The 20,835-nt window shown below is 43.6% G+C and overlaps 1 protein-coding gene and 1 pseudogene across 1 annotated transcript; one reads left to right on the top strand and one right to left on the bottom strand.

Annotated features, from left to right (window-relative positions):
• Window positions 1-437: 437 nt before the first annotated feature.
• Window positions 438-12,753, top strand: LOC139645453 (ATP-dependent RNA helicase DQX1-like). Its single transcript, XM_071521165.1, has 12 exons — window positions 438-726; window positions 3,585-3,978; window positions 5,916-6,109; window positions 6,762-7,215; window positions 8,354-8,647; window positions 8,754-8,853; window positions 9,024-9,182; window positions 9,284-9,475; window positions 10,445-10,570; window positions 10,689-10,879; window positions 11,002-11,192; window positions 11,964-12,753. Exons 2-12 carry the CDS (start codon window positions 3,646-3,648, stop codon window positions 12,154-12,156), a joined length of 2,427 nt encoding a protein of 808 aa, XP_071377266.1. The 5' UTR covers window positions 438-726; window positions 3,585-3,645; the 3' UTR covers window positions 12,157-12,753.
• Window positions 12,754-14,410: 1,657 nt separating this feature from the next.
• Window positions 14,411-20,417, bottom strand: LOC139645452 (histone-lysine N-methyltransferase Smyd1-like; annotated as a pseudogene).
• Window positions 20,418-20,835: the final 418 nt, after the last annotated feature.

Here is a 20,835-nt window from a genome sequence, read left to right as displayed (position 1 = left end):
TTGAGATTAATTTTGCGCATAAAAAATGGGATTTAGGTCTGAAAAAATCCGAATGGATCTTTAATGTTACCTTCATGTGCTGTCGGAAATATCGCAATTACAAACTGAGCGCTCAACAAAGTGGTAAATAAGAATGGGAAAGGTGGAATTTTCTGGAAAGACAAGACTAGAATCTACTCTCAATACATCTGTGTTAATGGAGAAGTTCCTAGATGTGACCTTCTGTTGCAAATGTGTTATGTCAAAAAAGCTAATGTTTGGACCAAATTACACCCTGGCCAAAATTATTTAACTGGCGTGAAACTAGTATTAAGCTAGCTGTCACTTGTTAATCTTTTAAAACAAAAAATATAGTTTTCCGAGCAGCCCTGAACGCAGCACAGGGTTTGACAGCTCCTCCCCCCTGACTGTTGACTCCAGTCAGACGGCCAAACATGGCGGCTGGTAGCTAGATGAACCTGACAACACCTTCAGTTTTTATCATCAATGTCAGCAGTCCCGAATTAACCTTGGCTTTTAAGGAACCACGGAAAGAGACTGTGAACGGCTGTTGACCATTATTCACCTTTCCCGGGTTTAATCCAGTCGTTATCCGATATATGAAAGCGGTTTTTTGTGCCACACAGTAGACACGAACGTTAGAATACAACAGTAAACTGACAACAGTCGTCTGACAGCGGGCTGTTTCTGCTTAATTTGTGCCTCTTCTGCCGATATGTTTCAGAGGTAAGAGGTGTTTTTACTTTAATTTTTTTTTATTTTTGTGTGTTTTATTGTTGCCTTATACGCCTGTGTGAGTGTCAGCTGACACGTCGCTCCTGGCAGGTCTGAATGGCAGTCCAAGAGATAAGGAATGGGGAGAATAGGCGGTAACTTAGGTGTTGTGAAAGACAGGAACAATACAATACAACTGTCCACCTAGATGGACTTTTATTAGCTAGGGCAGACAGTAATGATACGGAGCTATTCTGGCCTATAGACTTGGCTCACATTTGCTCTCACAATGATACACACAATACATATATTTACAACACATTTTTTTCACTAACGGAAAAAAAGCTGTTTATAATTTAAAACAATGGGTCATCTTTGCTGATGTCATTCACAACATGCTTCCTTTTTGTGTACAGTAAGCTGTACATAAACTGGCATTATGGCTCCACCCATGGGCGATTCATATATATTTTTTTTAAATTACTGGCTCCATTGTGTTTTATACAGAAATGCAGGCTGGCCTTCCCTTTCTGTGAGACGGGACGAGCACTGGCACATATTTATTTATAAGGCCCAGATTGGGAGATTACCTCCTTATATTTCAAATCTCTTAATCTGGAGCACTGGGCCCTACCGGACTCGTTCTTCCAGCAACCTCATGCTTCAGGTTCCTATAGAGTCAATTCTGGACTTGGAAAAAGTGCTGTTAGCTACTGTGCTCTTTACACTTGAAACCTTGATACCTGTGAGTCTGTTGAGTGGTCTTATCTGGTCCCAAGAGGTGTCTAACTGTACCTGTTTTAAATATGAATACATATAATGTTGTGATAATCCTTATCACTCCAGGGATGCAGACTGTATAATGTTACCTTTCATGTGTTCACAGTAAGGTTAGACATAGATAGGCTGATACTGACCTTTTTATTAAAGGTCAGTGTAGTCCACCTCTGATATCGTGGACATGATGCAGCTTGATTGATTACATATTTGTTGTGGAATTGATCAATACTAAACTGGTTGTCAATGGAAGACCTTAGCCTAAATTGATTCTAACCTTGTTGAACACTCTAAGTGTACTTGGCATCTTAGAAGATCCCCACCTATTTGTAAAGCAGGCCTACTGACATGGACTTATTGACATGTGGCTTATGAAGCTTCTGTCACAAGGGACAAAGACTCTCACTGTTGTGAGTCAGACTTTGCATTATCCCTCACCTGAACAGCTCATTTGAATACTGCTGGTACTGGTATCATTTCTGTTGGAGGAGTGCTAAGATAGCATGTCCCTCTGTTCTTGGAAGTTACCATCCTGTAGCTCTGTCTCTAAACCAACTGCTGTTACTATTTATTACCATGGCATTTGTCATCAGCCAAGTGTGATCGGTGTGCTCTTGTGCTACTCATAATGTCTGCACAGTCCTGTGTACCTCCCAGTTGGATAGGTTACGCAAACGATGCTAAATGTTAAAGTCTAAATAGTGTACAAATTTGTAAGCAAGGGTGAAAGTAAAGCACAGTGACAATATTATCAGAATATTGAAACTTCACAGAGAAGACAGGAATACAAAGGTCCATATCCATAGTTCGCAACAAACATTATCAATATCAGGCTAGTAGAAGTGTGTCCTGGTAGTATATTTTGTCACCTAAATGTTATGTTTTCATTTTACTTCATCTTTACTCTGATATGACATTGAAGTTCCATGTCCTGTTTATTATAAGTATTGTTGTTGAGCAACTCTTTTTTTGTACAGTCAGAACATGAAGTAGCGTTATGGATGTTCCCTTCAAATCTGTCACTATAGTCTTTTATTTGGACCTTCTCCAGCTTGGCTCACCTCTCAACAATGTCGAAGCATAGTTTTGGCTTATACTGTATATATGTATATTGTCAAAAGACCAGTTGAGTTTGCCTCTGTTTTCATCTGCGTTCTGTCTTCCTGGTAGGGATGTAAATCAAATATGGCCTCCACATGAATAAGGCAATTGACAAAGCTTTTCTAAACAACGATGACCCAGTAAGCCAGTGTTGTGCCAGCAGGCCTTACTGTCACTAACTTTGCCCATCATTCAGTGAATACAGTATGACAGCAGTACTTGCACAGCAGTTGTCCCCTAAACAATAACATTTGCCTGAAGTCTACGTCTAGGCCTGCTGTCAGACACGGGCAGTGGCATCTCAATGTTTAGTGAACATGACCACAGGGTGGAGGCAGGCATTCCAGAGGTAAATTCCAAACATGCTATAGGTACTGTATCTCCGCAGGACATTTCAGCTATGAAGGCTAAAACCCCTCATTCTCAAGCCAGAAAACAGAAGATATCTATTCCACTCGGATTAGTCTGCAATTTTCCTTCCCACCGCACTTCACAACGATGTTTGGTACCTGGAAATAGAGGCTGAGTGAAACCTCTCAGCTTCACCCTCCTCTCAGTCGCTATATGACATAGTGTCTCCTCTGACTTCACAGCCAGCTAAAAGTCATCATCTAACTAGCCCTGCAGGCAGCTCATAAGACCTAGAGCTCATGAGACGTTGCTGCTCCTATGACTGAAGCAAAATGGTCTGTCTTGCTGTATTTTTCCCATCTTGTTTGTCCTGGCACTGGTTAGCATCCTGCAGTATCTATTAACTAGCCAACTAATAATGAAAAACAAAGGTTGACTTGAAACGAGAAAAACACGTGTCTCTATTTGAGTTTATAAGTCAGTCTGAAACAGTCAATATAGCCTAGCATCTTCTTCCCTTTTAGCAGTGTTGTGCTTTGAAAGTTGAACATTTTATTACAGTAACACTCATTTGACTGTACCCTTCCCTCCATGTATTCGTCTCTCACTGTTCTTTTCTGTCCCTCTTTGCCTCTCTGCAGGTAATCTCAGGCTCCTTTGTGAACCAGCCCCTTCCTCCCTCCTCATCCCCGTCCCCTGGTGATGATGTCATCACCACCGGCTAATCCCTCCGCCTCCTTCCCCTCCCCTGGGTCCCAGCTGCGGCCCCGCACGGCCCTGGACTCTCTCTCCGTCTCTTCCCTCCTCTCTGGGGATTTAGAGGATGACGGGGATGGAGGAGGGGAGGAGGAAGGACTCGGAGACCTGGAGGTGAACCCGTACGACGGTTTGCCCTTTTCCTCGCGCTACTACGCCTTGCTGGAGGAGAGGCGGCAGTTGCCCATATGGAGGATTAAACAAAGGCTACTGGAGCAGCTGGAGAGCCACAGCATGGTGCTGCTCAGTGCACCCAGTGGAACTGGAAAAAGCACCCAGGTAACAAGGGACCAACATGAACCTTTGATACCCAGATATTGACTAAACAGGGTAACAGCATATACCCCCTGAGCAAAAGTAGTTTACTTCTAATATAGGAGAAAGAAAGCATGATCCCAACAGTAATAGTAAGTACTCCCTGCTGCCATGTTTTTGTTGATATCAAAATATTCCCATGCTGTGCGAGTCTGAGTTTGCACTGATGCCGAAAACCAAAAATGAAAGCAGTAAGATGTTTCCATGCCACAGTAACGTGTTTAATATGAGAGTAAACCAGGCTGGGTTTCTCATCATCAGAGTATGAGCTGAACCAGTTTACTCTAACCCAGTTATGACATTTATTTATTTGAGTTAGGAAAGTCATCCTCTGTGTATGTAAACCTAGACAAAGTTCTCTCCGCAAATAGAATCCATTTTTAAAATCTAGGTAGTGCGAAGCTAGGATTAGGAACACGACACAGGAGAATTGAATTTTCAGGATAAGTGGAAAACACTATATTACCTGTGCCATTAAAAACACTTGCCAATATAATATTTTTTATGAGTATATCAAGGAAAGGTGTTATTTTTTAAAAGTGGTCTTGCTCATATTTCAAACATTGTTTTGATTAGCAAATAATCACAATAGCACCATAGCACTTTGAAAAATGCATAGTACACTCATGTCATTGTGTGTGTCTAATTTGTTCAAATGTGTTTTTCCAAACTAGACACAGAAAATGACTTTGTCTTTTTTTAGAGTGTAGCCTCTTTTGAGGTGTCACACGTGTCATATTTCAAAAAGGAAATGGGAGTCTCTAATAGTCACTTGGGGAAAAGACGGTTTATCTGCTTGTCCTAGATTGTCCTAGGAACACCCGCCAGCACGGCTGTTGGAAAAACCTTGGTGAACAGAAACAAATAGGAGTGTATACCATGTATCTATCACCAGCAGTCTGTCTGATGCATGGTTTACAGGGAGGAAACCTTGTTGCATATTAGACAGGCTAGCAAAACAGCACAGGAAAAACTACAGGACAAAATTCTGGAATTTTGCTGTAGATTCAAATTTTCATCAACAGTAGCCAGGCTGTCCACAATAATCACTCGGGGCTTTCCCTGTGGTGACTTGGCCTCAAGCTCTTCTCCTTCCTGGTTTCCCAATTATGAAATGACCTTCCCACAGCCCAGTTAGGACAGCAGCGTTACTCCCTCCTGTTGTAACCTGAACGCTCAATTCATCCAGAAAGACTTTGCGTTCCCCACTCCAGTACCCTCCTCCTCTACTTAAACCTTTATTTACCTAGCGCTTCCTTATCGTATGTGATGGTTCTGGTGACGGGAATACTCATTACATCTAATGGTCTGGCCACTGTGACCTTTGCACTCCTTATGGTTGCCTCTAATGGTGATGATTTATTCTACCTTTGCTCTCACTGTGAGCTGTGTAGGAGCATCAGGTATATTCCTAAAATGTAATGCAAATGTAACGTTAAAGTTAAATACTTCAAAAAATGCTTCTTTGATGGGTCTGGATTAGCAGCCTCCACCTTATCTGTCTCTGTTACTGTTATTAGACCTAATGTAGGGTTTGATTAAATATTTATTTAGGGTCCATTGTTTGGACATGTTTATTTGTTCTCTCCGGTAGTCCTGTGGATGGCAGTTTGGTTGCTTGTAGTGCTGGGCGATAAAACAATAGCAATAATTATGTTAATTAAATTTTCCTAGATTTTGAAATAAAACCAGCTGGATAACTTTCCATAATAATAATAGCAGAGTTCCTCTCATCCTTAAAGAATAATTCCGGTTATTGTCAACCTGGGCCTTATTTTGATTGATTGTCCAATACACACACACACAGCAAACACACTCTCCAACAGTTCAACCCAAAAAAGCGATTAAAACAGTCTTCTTTCTTTCCTCTCTTCCTCCTCTCCCCCCCCCCCCCCCCCCAGGTGCCCCAGTGGTGCGTGGAGTACGCGTTGTCCCACGACTTCTCCCGGGGCCTGGTGTGCTGCTCCCAGCCCTACTCCGTGGCGGCAGGGAGCCTGGCCCTGCGCGTGGCCGACGAGATGGACCTCAGCCTGGGCCTGGAGGTGGGCTACAGGGTGCCTCACGACGACAGCTGCACGCCCGACACCCTGCTCAGGTTATTACCCCCTAAATATCATATCGACTGATCCAAAGTCAGAAGACAGGGTAGGTGAGAAAAGGCAGTGAAGCTGACTTTGTCTGGGTGGAGGTATTCCCACTACTTTGATTTTTGTTCAAGCAGAAAATGAAAAAAAACATAAGTCCTGAATTCTCTTCGGTCCCCTTGATCATTCAGAGGAGAGGTAATTGAGTTGATTTCTGAATGTAGGAAAGAAAAGAAAACAATCACAATAATGTAATAATAATGAGTCATTTATTAGTTTTTTGAGTACTGAGCCCAACACCGATCCTTATTATATGTAATCTCCTCCTCCCCAGGCATAAGGTAGATGGCGTCATGGGATTTCACCGGTCTCTGTATGATACTGTTACATGGGCTTTCTTTTCTCTCAGAGCAGCCACACCTTCCATTCCTTAGTCTTTGTTGCTTGCAGTTTACAGTCCAGCTTGCCAGTAAAAGTGTTATCGCAATGTAATTTAACTGAAAGGTGATCCTTGTGTCCTTTCCCCCGACTCTCTCCCTCTCTTTCTGTTCAGACTAAAGGTAAAAAATAAAATAAAGTGCTACTGACAAATCTCTGTTTTACATTTAGCCAAAGGTTACTGGTGATTTCCTCATCTCTCTCATCCTCTCTCTCTCTCTCCAGGTTCGTCCACGACTCCCTCCTGCTGGAGGAGATGATGTCGGACCCCCTGCTGCGTCAGTACGGCGTCCTGGTGCTGGACGAGCTGCAGGAGCGCACCGTGCCCACCGACGTGCTGCTGGGCCTGCTGTGCGACGTCTGCCGCCAGAGGCCCGCCGACCTCCGCGTGGTCCTCGTGGCCCACCCGACCCTGGCGCCCCGGCTCGCCGCCTTCCTGGGGCCCGCCGTCCCGCTGCTCGCCCTGGACGCCCCGCCCGGCGACTCCCCCGCCGGAAAAAGGCGTGAGGAAGAGGAGGACGGCGGTAGGACGGAGGAGAGGAGGGCTGGGGAGGTGGAGACGGTGTACCGGGAGCCTCAGTCCGGGAGGGAGCCCATAGCCGCTGCCTGTCACATGGTGCTGGATCTGCATCGGAGGGGGGAGGAAGGGGACGTGATGGTGTTTCTGGCCAGTGCACAGGTGCGGAGGGTTAAACTTGTTCATACGGTTCTGGCGCTCCACTTTCACTGATACTGTTCCTTCAGATTTCAAGAATAATGACTTTACAGGAACTCTTTCTTTTATCCAGTTAAAAAAAAATGGTCAAACAAATGTTCATTCTTCGGTGCGCTCCTTTTGTGTTGCGGGGTAGTGAAACAGGTACACTTTAACCTGAGAGGCTTCTGTTGCAACGCAGGTGTCCGGTGTCCGGGTTGACACGCACACACACACACACACACACACACACACACACACACCCAAAGGCAAATGAGACTATATACAAGGGTGCAGAGACTGCAGAGAGTTTATTTGTCATGCATCCTCCTTCCATGCACAAAGGTACTTATTGGCCTATATCAAACCCTGAACAGTCCTCACACACATGCATACGCTCACACACCTACAACACATGCACACACACACACACACACACATTAAACTCCCATTATGTCAATATCACCACACCCCTTACTCCTTGGCGTTCTCCCAGTCCTGGTTTCCAGTTCACAAGGCAGACCTTGGCATGTATTACTGTGTTGGCTGATGCTAGGTTTGTGAGACAAAGGCCTTTTTCTGGCAACGCTCATCTGGTCAAAGGAAGTCCATGCACACACACACACACACACAAATACAGTGTACTAACAAGGTAAACAAGGACACCGAGGACCACTTGTCGGGTTGCCATGTGTCTCAGCTGAAATAAACCCAAACAGTGTATTATTAGTGGGGCAAGAGGGAGAGAAAAGGGAGGGTTAGAGTGGATGTGTGAGTGGATTGAAAAACTGAAAAGAGAAGGTATGAGAATAGGAAATAGAAAACATATTTCTAAAGGATTTTTCCAAGGAATTTAAAATAGAAAATCAGATAGAAATCAAGTGAAAATTGAAAATGGACAGTCAGAATACTATGTAACAGATACATTTTTATTGTATCAGTATACATTGAATGGTGAACCTCCTGATGATCAAAATCACCTTGGCAATGAGAAGACAGTTTGCTCATTGGGGTTAATTGAGACCCCACAGTGCTGACTGGTATGTCTTTTTTTAAGCCACTATGTGAACGCAGCATAAACTCTCCCATTTCCCACTAACTAAGTTCTCCGTCTTTTCTCCAGGAAATAGAGGAGTGCGCCTCCCTGCTGGAGAAGGAGTCTGTCGCTCTGAGTCCCCAGCTGGGCGCTCTCAGGACGGTGCCCCTCCACGCCGGCCTGGGCGGGGCCACCCAGCGCGTCTACGACCCCGAACCCGAAGCCTCTCTGCCGCGGGAGACGGAGACCCCCGACTGCCCGGAGGGGGCCGGGGGCGTGGGGGTGAAACGGCGGGTCGTCCTCGCCGACACCCTGGCGGAGGCGTCCTTCTCCCTGCCCGGCGTTCGCTATGTGATAGACACGGGCCTTCAACTCAAAACTGTGAGTCTGGGTTCAGCTGTCATGATTAGAAAACCAAAGTTAGCATTTTCAGTATGATTTTATGTTAAAAGACTGACTGTTTTTTCCCCTTCATTTTCTGTCATAGGTTTACAATCCACAAATCAGAGCAAACTCGCAGGTCCTGAGGCCGATCAGCAAACACCAGGCTGACATGCGAACCCAGAGGGTCAACAGCCGCCTCCCAGGTGGGTCAAAGGTCATCGCCGCCGCTCAGAAAGGACACACCGCCTCATAGAGTCCAACGCTGGGACTCATACATTTTCTCTGATTTCACTTCATGTGCCTTAAAGTCCCCCCAGTTTAAAGCTTTGCTGTAATATTCCTTCTCCTGTTCTTCTCCCGTCTGCTCTTCAAGGCCTGTGTCTGCGCCTGTACCCCAAGTCGCTGTATGAGGAGGGGATGGAGGAGGCTCACTGCCCCGGGGTGGTGGAGGAAAACCTCAGCCACCTGGTCCTGCTGCTCAAAAGGCTGGACATCGCCGACATGGGACAGTGCAAGTTCCTGGACAGACCGGGTACCTTGTTAAACTTCGAGTAAGGCTTTATTTGAAAAGCGCTGAGACGCGTTACAAGCTGATTTTGAGCCCGTCTCCTTCCCCTTCCCCTCCCCTCCCAGCCCCCGAGGCTCTGATGCAGGCCCTGGAGGACCTGGACTACCTGGCGGCGCTGGACGACGACGGCAACCTGTCGGAGGTGGGCATCATCATGTCGGAGCTGCCGCTGGAGCCGCCGCTGGCCAAAGCCCTCATCGCCGCCTGCGAGTACGACTGCGTTGCCGAGCTGCTCACCATCGCCGCCTTGCTCACAGGTTAGGGCAAGAATCTAATATCGCTTACCGCCCTGAACTTCTAAATCCACTTATTGATTACATTTCACAAGTGGAGCAATGACTGAATGTCTGGAAAAGTATTAAAAATGAGTTTGATCGTTTCCAGGTCTTGAATAGTTTGGGAATTTGAAAAAAATGTCTGGAAAAGTATGGAAAAATGTTGCGGTTCAGGTCCGATACACACGTAATTCGAGCTTTTATGTTGTTGTAGAGCCACTTTGAGTCCACAGTTTTTGTTGATGTGCAGAATAATGTTCAGATAGAGGGACGCTCTTATTACCCAGCCGCTGTCAGCATGCATTATATCAAATACCCACCAAAATCAAATCCAGTCGAGAACATATGGTCTGGGAAAAATATGGAGTTTTAAAATGGAAAGCATGTAGGAACCCTGCCAGTCATCTCACATATTCTGATATTTGTGGCTGTGAAGAACAATCTTCATCTATACAGTGATGTGACCTAGTTAGCAGGGGCAAGATGTCTATCTGCGTAAATCATATTGAACACCAGACAAAATCTTCACAACAAATCAAGGTCTGGAAAAAGTATGGAATTTTTTAATTGAAAATGTGTAGGAACCCTGGATAGTATTTGGTCAGTGTGAAAAATTATTAGAAGTAGGTCACAAAACTAGCTTGGAGGGAACATTGGTCCTGAATCCTAATGTGATTTTTTAAATTTTAGATATTACTTCCAAATAGATGTTGAATTTTTTCTTGATCTTTGGTCTCTGTTACAATGATAAAAACTACAAGACCTATTCGGGCTCACTTAGGCTATAAGATATGATACCTAATTGATGCCCATGACACTATGATACACATCATGGGTAAGAACAGTTATTAATATCTGTCTTACTTGCTCGCATACAGACATGTGCCTATGTACTTACAGTAACTTCTTTCCATTTTCTTCTAAATTACCTTGTTCTGTGTCTTCTGCCAGCTCCCCCCTGCTTCGTGACCCCCGCACCCAACAGAGAGGAAGCCGCCGCCACTCACCGGCGCCCTCTACTGCACACAGAGGGAGACCACATGACTCTCATCAATATTTATAATGCCTTCATAGAGCGTACGTTCACAGACAAGTTCATAGTTCTGGAAAGTCAAAATCAAGAAATCACTATGCTGGTCTTGTCAACATATTGTCATGAATAATTAATATGGTCTGTTTGATATTGATGTGACAGATAATCAGGATGAGGCATGGTGCACTACAAACTTCCTCAACCCTGCTGCCTTACGATTGGCTGTGGTGATCAGGGCGGAGCTGCTGGAGGTGATGCAGCGCATAGAGCTCCCCGTCTCGCCTCCCGCTTTCGGTTGCCAAGACAACTGCACTAACATCAAGCGGGCGCTCATCTCAGGCTTCTTCCTCAAAGTAAACAACTCATGTGTTCTTTCATTTCATCATATGTCACAGCCATCCTTCCTCTTCCCGCATTGTCTTTGCTTTGGAAATGAAGTGTTCCTCCTCCTCTTCTTCTCCCCCCCCCCCCCCAGGTGGCCCACGACGTGGACGGCTCGGGGAACTACCTCCTGTTAACCCACCGCCACGTGGCCCACCTCCACCCCTTCTCCTCCTACCTGTGTCGGCAGCCTCGGCCCAGCCCGCCCACCTGGGTGCTCTACCACGACTTCACCATCTCCCGCGACAACTGCATCCGCACCGCCTCCGAAGTGCACCCCCACATGTGAGTTCACCTCTGGCATGTTGGTGACGTTCTGGAAGTGGCGTATAGATCCAACCATGTCCCATCTGTTTATGATGAACCAGGCCTCGGGTTAAGCCACATGTCTTGTTCTTAGGGTTTCAGTAATATGTGCTTTTGATACCTTAAATTGAAGCTGCCAAGATGTGAAACAGTGGTCTATAGGCCCTTTTCACATCGTCATGGTAACAGCTTCCACACTGAGAAACAGGTGCATTACAACTTCCTCTTGCCAGCTCTATTTTTGTTGACTTCTGGATCTAAACTAGAGAAAGGCTTCACCTAAAGTTCCCTCTTCCATTATGAAGGAGAGTTTCAGCTTCAGTTTCTCCTTGTCCGATGTCATCGCTTGACAGTCATCACCTCATTTGCATAATGTTATTTACATTATGCAAATGTTATTACATTACAAAGTTGCCACACAAAGTTGTAATGCAACAGTTTCTCAATATGGATGCTGTTACCATGACGACGTGAAAAGGGCCTATTGTTTAGATATAACAGACCTTAGAATGTGTTCCCTAGCCAATCAGACCTGAGTATTTACCAAAGCCATGTAATAATCGTCGATATCATGTGCTGATAAAAATAATAATCATAAGAAGTTCATGCCTACTTGTGTGGAATCTGATCAAAATGTCACATTAGGATCAATCCAGGTCTTCCCATAGACAACCAGTGTAGTATTGATCGATTCTACAGCAACTGTCGGTCTAACCCTCCTGGTGGTTTTCCTCTCTCTCTCTGCTGCAGGCTTGTAGAGCTCGCCCCTCAGTACTACCTGGGCAACCTGCCGTCGAGCGAGGGCAAGGAGCTGCTGATGGAGCTGAGGCAGAGTCTGGACTCGCACGCGGACGAGCAGGAGGGACGCCCGGAGGACGGGGAGGCCGACCGCACCGGGGAAACCCGCAACCAGTACAGCACCGAGCTCTGCGTCCTCCAGTGAGGAGGCGGAACGGGACGAAAGTAGAGAAGTGATGCAAAAACGTCCTCAGGAGAAAAGACGCTGAACAATGTCCCCGTCACTCGCTTTATTGTATGATCTGTCGAGGCTCGGTACTATCTAGCAATCTACTTTTAGAAGCCATTATGTGTCTGTGAAGTCTCATTTGAGATGAAATGATTCGGTATGTGATTTCAAAGGGGGACTTTCACTGGGAGCTGTCTTTTAAAAACCAAGTTAATACTGGAAAATATATCATGTAGAGTTTTCGTCAAAGTCTAGGAGACCTCAGCAAACGGCAATACACATGACTTCAATGAACTGAGACTGTTATTGGATGACCTTTGATCTCTATGCAGACGCCCAATCAGAGACGGACTGATGGACAGCTCTCACTGTGTTCTACGATGGATATACCAGCATTGCACAGAGCTTCTATTTTCATGGTTTTACATCCATTTTTTGATACTCTTTGTATAAAGTTTGGGTATTGTGTTTTAATCCTGCCTTTTTCTCTCCAACAATGCGTGAAGAATGAAGAATCTTTGTGTAAAATGGATACATATTGTCCCTATTTAATAGGCTATGTCTGTCAATATGAACAACAAATAAAAGATGTGTGTTTGTCAAACAGTTGATGTTTGAAATATGGCAGTTGAGCGATAATAGGCTTGGGCGATATCCAAAATGTAATATCACGATACTGTCCCGCCAAAATATCGCGATATACAGTATTATCACGGGGGTATTTTATTTTATTTCTTCCAAAATTCTAGGCTATAAACTATAATAATATATATTAAAGTGCTGTGCTCTCCACATCTCAGTATAGTTTCAGTCCAGACTAAAAAAAACAAGCAATTATAATAATTTAGAATAAAATTGTTAGAGAGAATTAAGACAAACCAGCAAATAATATGCTTTCAAAACAGATTATAGTGCGCTTCAATGTGGACTTTGCCCATTCGTTCAGGTCATGTGTGCACTTCCATCTGGCCGGAGGAGTGTGCTGTTTATTATCTTGGTAAGTATTCCTGCTCACTTGTGAGACCAACAGTCCTATTTACCTATATTTTCATGTGGAAATGAATCATGGTGAACAAGGTAAATATTATCTAAATAACATGTAAAAGACCTAGTGCAAGTTCATTTTTGTGATTGTATGGCTGCTATAGTTATATTTCTCTCTCTTAGATATTAAATTGTCTGTCCATACGTCTATGGGTAATACCTATAATCAGAGGTGTGACCAAGTCAACTTTTCTCGAGTCCCAAGTCAGTCTCAAGTCTAAATGTAGATTAGCAAGTCAATTCAGAACAAATCAAGAGTCCAGTATCAATTTAATATCTTAAAACTAAATATCCAGGACTTTTCAATGCAATATGGTTTTAATAGGATAAAAACTTGGTGAGAGCGTCATGAGTTTGATTTCTATAATCAGTTTCAACTTCAATAAATTCAGTCATTCCATACAAATTCAGAAAACAGAATTTCAATTCAGTCGTCTGCTGGAACAAATCTCATCACTTTCAATCTAAGTCATTTACACAAACACAAGATCTCAAGTCAAGACTTTAGAAACCTTTTCAAGTCATCAGAGTACAAGTCAGAGTCAAGTCCCAAGTCACCAGAACCCAAGTCAAGTCAAGTCTCAAGTCTTCTCTTCTTGCATCAAGTCAAGTCTCAAGCAATTAAAACTGTTTCTCTTTAATAAATTTGAATCCTGAAAATATCTAAAAAAAAGTCTAACTTTGTATTGCTCTGATGTGGTTTTCATGCTCGTGAAACCATTCAGTGGCATCTACTGTCCTGTGGATGGGGACAATGTTCTTCATGACACATCCGCAAGTTGAGCAGTCTTCATCACTGAAGGACATTCGCCTCTATGTGCCTTGCTTGGAGAACACAGTCTGAATACTTAACTGCTGGAGAGCAAAGGTCACTCTTTCTTGACCCCATGCAACAAGCTAATGACTCCACCTCTAGTTTGCACTGGCTGGTAATCAGGGTCACTGAGTGTATTGACCTGAACTCATGTTTACCCTGGCTGCTCTGCCTCTTTTGTCTTCCCAGACCCTGACTCTTGGCAGCACTGCCTTCAAGAGCATAAATAAACACGAGCATACGACTTGTCTCTGCTTTTCGAATTAAAAACAAAACCCAAATACGGTCTGTTCCACGGATTGCTTGCGCGTGGCGTCTTCACCTTTATTGCACGTACAACATTTTGCGACACATCCGCACATGTTGTTTTTTTTTGTTTTGTTTTTTTACATAGAACAGCATACACCAACTGGCAGGTGAGAAAGATACAGCAGTGCTTTCGTTTAGAAGGACAGATTTACACGTCAATGTACAATACAACACAGTCAGAGAACGGGCAAAGGCTTCACGAGTGTTGAAGGTGCTTATTGCTTGCGGATGAGGCCCTTGATCTTCTCGTCAGTGGAGGAGCCGTCTATCATGGCGGCGGGGTCGTGCTTCAGGGCGGCCTCCCTCATGGTGTGGTACTGCTGCTCGTTCTGCTTGAACATGCGCAGCTCCGCCTCAGTCTGCGTGCGCATAGTCTGGAAACACAAAGGGATATATGCGGTTAAAAAAAACGGCAATACGCCATCATATGAACTTAAACTCATCCCAAAGTTCGTCAGAGCCGTACGTCCAGGTCTTTGGTGATGGGGTGGTTGGGCCCGTGGGTGACCATGAGGATGGCGAAGGCCTTGCAGATCATGCCGTGGCCCGTCTCGATCTGCCCGGCGTGCCAGTGGGTGACGCCCGCCCGCATGGTGGCCATGCCCAGCTGGGCGTTGTTGGGGTGGTACAGCTTCCTGTTCAGAGGGGGGGAATGAGTTGATAGCAGATCATTAGTGGACCAAAAATGAATATAAAATCGACTTTGTACTAGGGTTAGACGGTGCCGATATATCAGGCTGATATTAGCTTTTTATTAAATATCGGCTATCAGTGTCATCTGATGATCCTGACCAATGTCTTTGAAACATGCAATGAAATTTAATTTCATTGCATTTAATTAAATTTTTGAATTTACCTACCATCGATATGTATAATTATTAGGCTTGAGCAATATCCAAAGTTGAATATCGCGATACTGTCCCGCCAAAATATCGCGATATACGATATTATTGCAGGGTTTTTTTAATTTTTTTTTATTTTATTTAATTTCTTCCGAATGCCCATTTCATATAATTTGCTAACTCCTGCTATTTCCAGAAAAAACAGGCTGATTGTGGAAAAGGGAACCCACTTGAATTAGAAAGACAATTTTTTCACTTCAAGTACGGCATGAAAATAGTCCAATTTAAAGATATTGAATATTGGCACATGATATTGACTCTCAGCGACATCAGTATAACTGTATTGGTATTGGTATGAACTTAAAAAAAAAAGACATATCAGCTGAACTGTACTTAATACAATCATCCTTCATCCCTCCATGACACAGTGCTCTGTCACTACTCACGTGTATCCCTCCACCATCCTGCGGGCGTAGCCTGCCGCCTCGGAGAAGAGCTGCAGGAAGGAGAGCACCTCACTGCCGATGCTCAGCACACGCAGCTTGTAGAGGTGAGTGTCAGCCAGGACGCTGTCCTGCTTCTGCAGACACTCACGACACAACTTCACCACCTGGAAGAGGGGAAAAGGACAAGAGAGAGACAGAAGAAGGTAAAGCAAATGTGGTGAAAGACAATGGGGAGAAGAAAGTGATGAAAAGGTGATAGTGAAAGATCAGTATTCAAGTATTTTCCAGGTCTGCAATTTCCTATTAACTTCCCATAACGGAACTGTTAATTTCTTAGGAAGTTTCCTGGAAAGAAGCATGGAATTATGTTCTAATTATAGGGAAAATAGAGAAAGAGTTCAGTGGTAGTTGGTAACTTCCTCCAGGTTCTTCTGTTGTTTCCAAGACAGAACCATGAAATTATGTAGTAGTTATATAGAAAATTTGAAATTAGAGGAAGGAATTCAACAAATAACTATATTACATAATTATATAAATAATGACTTGGGTTACCAAATTGACCTCTGCCTATTATATTTCCAGTAATAGTTTATAGTTTTGCAGTTCTTTCCAGGAAACTCTTTTAGAAATGTTAAGTATCTTATCGGCTCCACCACATTTTCTATAGAACTACCACATCTTCTAATGGTTCTTTCCAGGAATCAAGAAATTAACAGTTCCTTTCTAGGAAATTATTAGGAAATTGTGGACCCGGAAAATAAAGCCTTACACACTGAAAATGTTAAAAGGAGGCAGTTGTACCTCAGGGAAATTGCCCACGGTGCGGCACTTCTCAATCTTCTCCAGACACTCCTTACTGAAGGCAGTCACCTCCTTCACCAGGTCAGCAGAGGGCTGAGAGGGAACGAAAATCATATTATTATATTCATAAAATTTGTCTTATAATTCACATTTCCATTCCTTACCAAAAAAAGTCACATGTGAAAACCCATATGCGAATTTAAAGCACATGTGCTTTCTGGACATGTTTGTTTTCACAGGTGAACACATTTTCTTATGTTGTATTCTGACATCACTTGACAGTTTTTACTTCAGTCTAGATGAAGTGGGGTTTTTTTGTTCACATGTGAACTTTTTCACATTTTCACCTGCCATTATATAGCCGATATGTCAATATTTGTTTCACATGTGAAAACTTCATTCGACATGCGAAGAGACATTTCACAGGTAAAAATGTCAGTGGGAAATTCTACATGTTCACATAGGAAAACCAACATGCGCTTGGAATTCACATGTGACTTTTTTGGAAGGGGATTTTGGAGGGGAAATCTGCTGGATTGCTTTACGGCACAAAACAGGAAGATGGCGCTGTTCTTCCAGTGCGAACAGAGCTAAAGCTTTCAGAAAAATAATTTCCAACATCTTTATCATCTTCACTAAAGACGAAGGGAAAACCTTTGACCGAAGGGAAAACCTTTGACCGAAGGAAGCAGAGATCCTCTTTGTGACCGGAAGCAACAGGGTTTATGGGAAATGTGGTCTTAATTTGGAGAAACACTTGCACCAATCACTGGCATGCGATAGAGGCTACCAATCGTCTTGATCATGTTCTCATTTGTTTATGCTAATTAGACCAAGACATCACAATTCATTTAATAATGACATACTGATGGTTCAAAATGCTACACATAGCACCTTTAACCTGAGCTGGAAGATGGGGCACTAATTTAGGGGAATAAATTACATCACACACATACACACTGCTGCTGTCCTGTTTAACCAGGGCATATGTATGTACAGTATAATCTATTTTAGAATAACGGAGCTGATCAAAGACCAGTTCACCTCATAAATCTGCATGGTTCAGTGTCCTGACCACTGATAGGAGATCAATACTGATATTCTTAGAGCCTTAATGCACACAGCCCTCCATTATGAAAGTGATCCTTGATCTCAGCTGCGCTAACCTGATAGATAAAAGGTTAAATAAATAAAACAAGTAAGCCATAATTCCTCTCCGAAGCTTGTCATGACTAAGTCAATGACCCAACTTCACCCTGCACAGGAACAAACATAATATGTATAATGTTTAAGTGACAAACATGCTGTGTTAATGTTTGAGTGAGTGAAGTTTAAACTGTTAATGAAGGATCTTGAGTCAATAAGGAGCCATCTTTGCTTTCTTAACATTTAAACAGGTTTGACCCTGCGAAGTTGGTTTGATATTGGTCTATTGGACTTTGGGGGGCTTTTAAAGATGAAGATTTTGATTTTAGTTCGATTTTCTGCATCGTTTTACTTTGCTCTGTCTTTCACGTGACTGTGCCTGTATTCTGATGTTGTACATTGTTGTATGTTGTGGGTCTGCAAGTTTTGTGTTTGTCTTGATGCTGCTTTCTTGGTAGGTTTCCCTTGAAAAAGAGGTTCCTGATCTTAGTGGTGCTAACCTGGTTAAATAAAGGTTAAATAAAAAAAAAAAACAGCCTCAAATATCTGAGTATAGGCTACTGCACAAAGAGTAATGGAATTTCTATTTATCATTCTTGAGCGGTCACCATAGCAGTTTTTATATTACTGTGCTGGAAATTAGAACTGTTAAAATGCATTGGACTCTGGAAGCTGGAAGTCTATCATTTTAAAGGCATCGTTTGGCAATATAACACTAGAGGCTGTGTTGAACTTTGAACTTTTTTCTGTGGGTCAAATTCTGTGTCCACCCAGTAATACCGATTTCTAGGAAAACATTGTCAAAATTTTGTTAAAGATTACAGTGGGATGCATCGGGAAGTTTCCATTCTATCAGATTCTCTTCTACTGCATGACTGTAGAAAATACTCAAGCTCTGTTTTTACAAAAAACACCATAAAAATGATACTAAAGCCATAAACTTTAAACCTATAGAATCTCTAGGCTTAAAGCAACTATCTAACAGATCTTATACTGATTCAGAGGTGTTGTCCTTGTTTTGTTTGTTAAATTTGTTAAAAAACCTCCTATCCTTTTGCCCTGAAATCCCCTTTGGACATAAAAACTCCCATTCCTCTCCTCCCTCACTTTGTTTCCTTCGCCCTCCTTGGCAGCCATCATCAGGTCGTCCTTGCTGTGCTGGCTGCACTGCTGGCAGGTGCAGTCGAAGTGGTACTGCTGCTTCAGAGCGCGCTGGCGGTCGGCGGAGAGCTTGAGGAAATCCACGTAGCCGACGGTCAGCTCCTCCCCCTCCGCCACTTTCCCCAGGGCGCGGAGCTCGATCCTGGGGCGAGAGGGGAAGAGGACGTGGTGTGGTTTTTAGGATCTGAATGAACTGATTCTGGTACCAGTTTACCTTTAATCCCTTAAAATAACCTTCCACTTCCATTAATTCACCCCTTAGTTCATGCAAAATCCCCTTGAAAATGAGTTAAGGGAGTTATTAATAGAGGAGACCCCATCAAAACCACTTTAAACACACCTTAATGTTTGACTGCTTACTTTCTAATTTAATGTAAAATTCAGGGAGACAGTAAGTTTCCATTAATAACTCATTAATAACCCTGTAAACCTGCACAAAAGGCATAAAAAATCCCTTAATTTCTAGTGTCTCCATGAACCAACCCATGAATAAATCCCTTAGAAACCCATGATACTAACCTTACTTTTTTAAAGCTTTGTTATTTTTAATGGATCATTGATGTTTATGTAATGGGGAAATTAAGGACATTTCAGGGATAAAATTAAGGGCAGAAAGACCCACCTCCTCTTAGAATGGAGAGCCGGGTTCAAAGCAGACTGGCTGCAAGAAAAAAGGACAGTCAAATAATGAATACATTTATATATTTGGACTAGGGTTAGACCAATATGTGGGTTTGCAGATATATGGGGCCGATATCGGTCTTTTATTAAATATCGGATATCGTCCAGTCAGTGTCGTCCACTGATATAGCAGATTTTCCCTGAAATTTGATTTTCTTGGTAAATTTTTTCAATGACTGATTGGGAAAAAAATACAATACAGTTATTGTTGAACATGATGTATCACGTTAGTCAAGGCAGCAGTTTGTCTCTGAGTTGTTTTTAATGCGTGAAAATGGGAGCCTATGACTTCTGGACAAACCTTCAGTAAACAGACAGTAGGATCTTCTGACTGGCAAATACATTGGTGGCTTTAGACCTTTCATGGGCAATAATGGTGAATTTCATTAGTCTGGGTTACAGTGGAGAGCTTTAGCGTCCCATGATGTCCCCTAAATGCTGTTTCAGAGGCTTTTCCACCCCTCATTTATACATCTAACGTAATTAGACATCGGTCTTTCACACTGTTGTTCATCTCACTGGGCCATGCTGTGGGTTTTAAAGAAGCAGCACCTGAGACACCTACCTGCCGTGGTTGAGGATGACGGTGCAGTTGGGCCAGCAGTCGTGGTTTACCAGGCACAGGTTAGGGAACAGACCCACCCCGACCGCCTGCAGACCCCTCTGGTCACTCAGGGTGAAGCCGTTACAGCTGATCTAGATACAGAGATCCAGAGGAACAGTTTGCCGACGTGAAGAATTAGCGAATGATACCCGCGATAACAGAACTCGGATACGTACGATGCCGAAGATGTGCGAGACGTGCTCGGCGGGGGGCTGCTTGCTGCTGTGGGGCCAGTACTTGAGGAAGCTGTGCACGTCCCTCTCGAGATCCTTCAGGTCCTCGTCGGGCAGGTGGGCCACGTGCTCCTGCAGCTGCTCACCGGGGTCAGCTGGCCGTCCGACACCACGCCCGTGTCCTTCCGTATGCGCCACAGCACACGGGCCGCCAGGCTGGGACACCGCGAGGAGGAGGGGAGGGAGAGTGTGGGGAGAGAGAGAGAGAGAGGAGTCACTGTCAAAATCAGACTCATGATTCTGCTCCGGTCAGTGTGGGCCAGCTCGGATATGATGGGTATGATGCAGGTTGATTGATATTTGTTGTAGAACTCATCAATACTACACTCATTGTCAATGGATGGAACCGAATGCGACGTTTGATCAGATTTCTCCAGGAAATGTGTTTTCTAGTTATTCTTATTCTTCTTATTCTTATTCTTATTCGGTAACACTTTACAATAAGGGTAAAGAAAATTAAGGGTTAGTTAACTAACCCTTAATTAACAGTTAACTAATGTGTCTGGGAATGATTTACTAATGGTGTTCATGTTAACAAGGTAAATTCATACACATATACATTATTAAATAGTCA

This window comes from Centroberyx affinis, unplaced genomic scaffold (genome assembly GCF_046629955.1).
Source record: "Centroberyx affinis isolate AG114_WGS23_722 - 3 ecotype Tasmania unplaced genomic scaffold, CSIRO-AGI_Caff_v1 ptg000866l_1, whole genome shotgun sequence".
Lineage (NCBI taxonomy): Eukaryota > Metazoa > Chordata > Actinopteri > Beryciformes > Berycidae > Centroberyx > Centroberyx affinis.
The sequence above is the reverse complement of the archived record's forward strand: the minus strand, read 5'-3'. Positions and strand labels throughout refer to the sequence as shown.

Bases quoted from the DNA above. Each gene is read 5' to 3' on its own strand.
- LOC139645453 (XM_071521165.1), top strand. From the start codon at position 3,646: ATGATGTCATCACCACCGGCTAATCCCTCCGCCTCCTTCCCCTCCCCT. The intron at 8,854-9,023 runs GTGGGTCAAAGG...CTGCTCTTCAAG, and splicing joins GGTCAACAGCCGCCTCCCAG to GCCTGTGTCTGCGCCTGTAC. The intron at 9,183-9,283 runs GTACCTTGTTAA...CTCCCCTCCCAG, and splicing joins CAAGTTCCTGGACAGACCGG to CCCCCGAGGCTCTGATGCAG.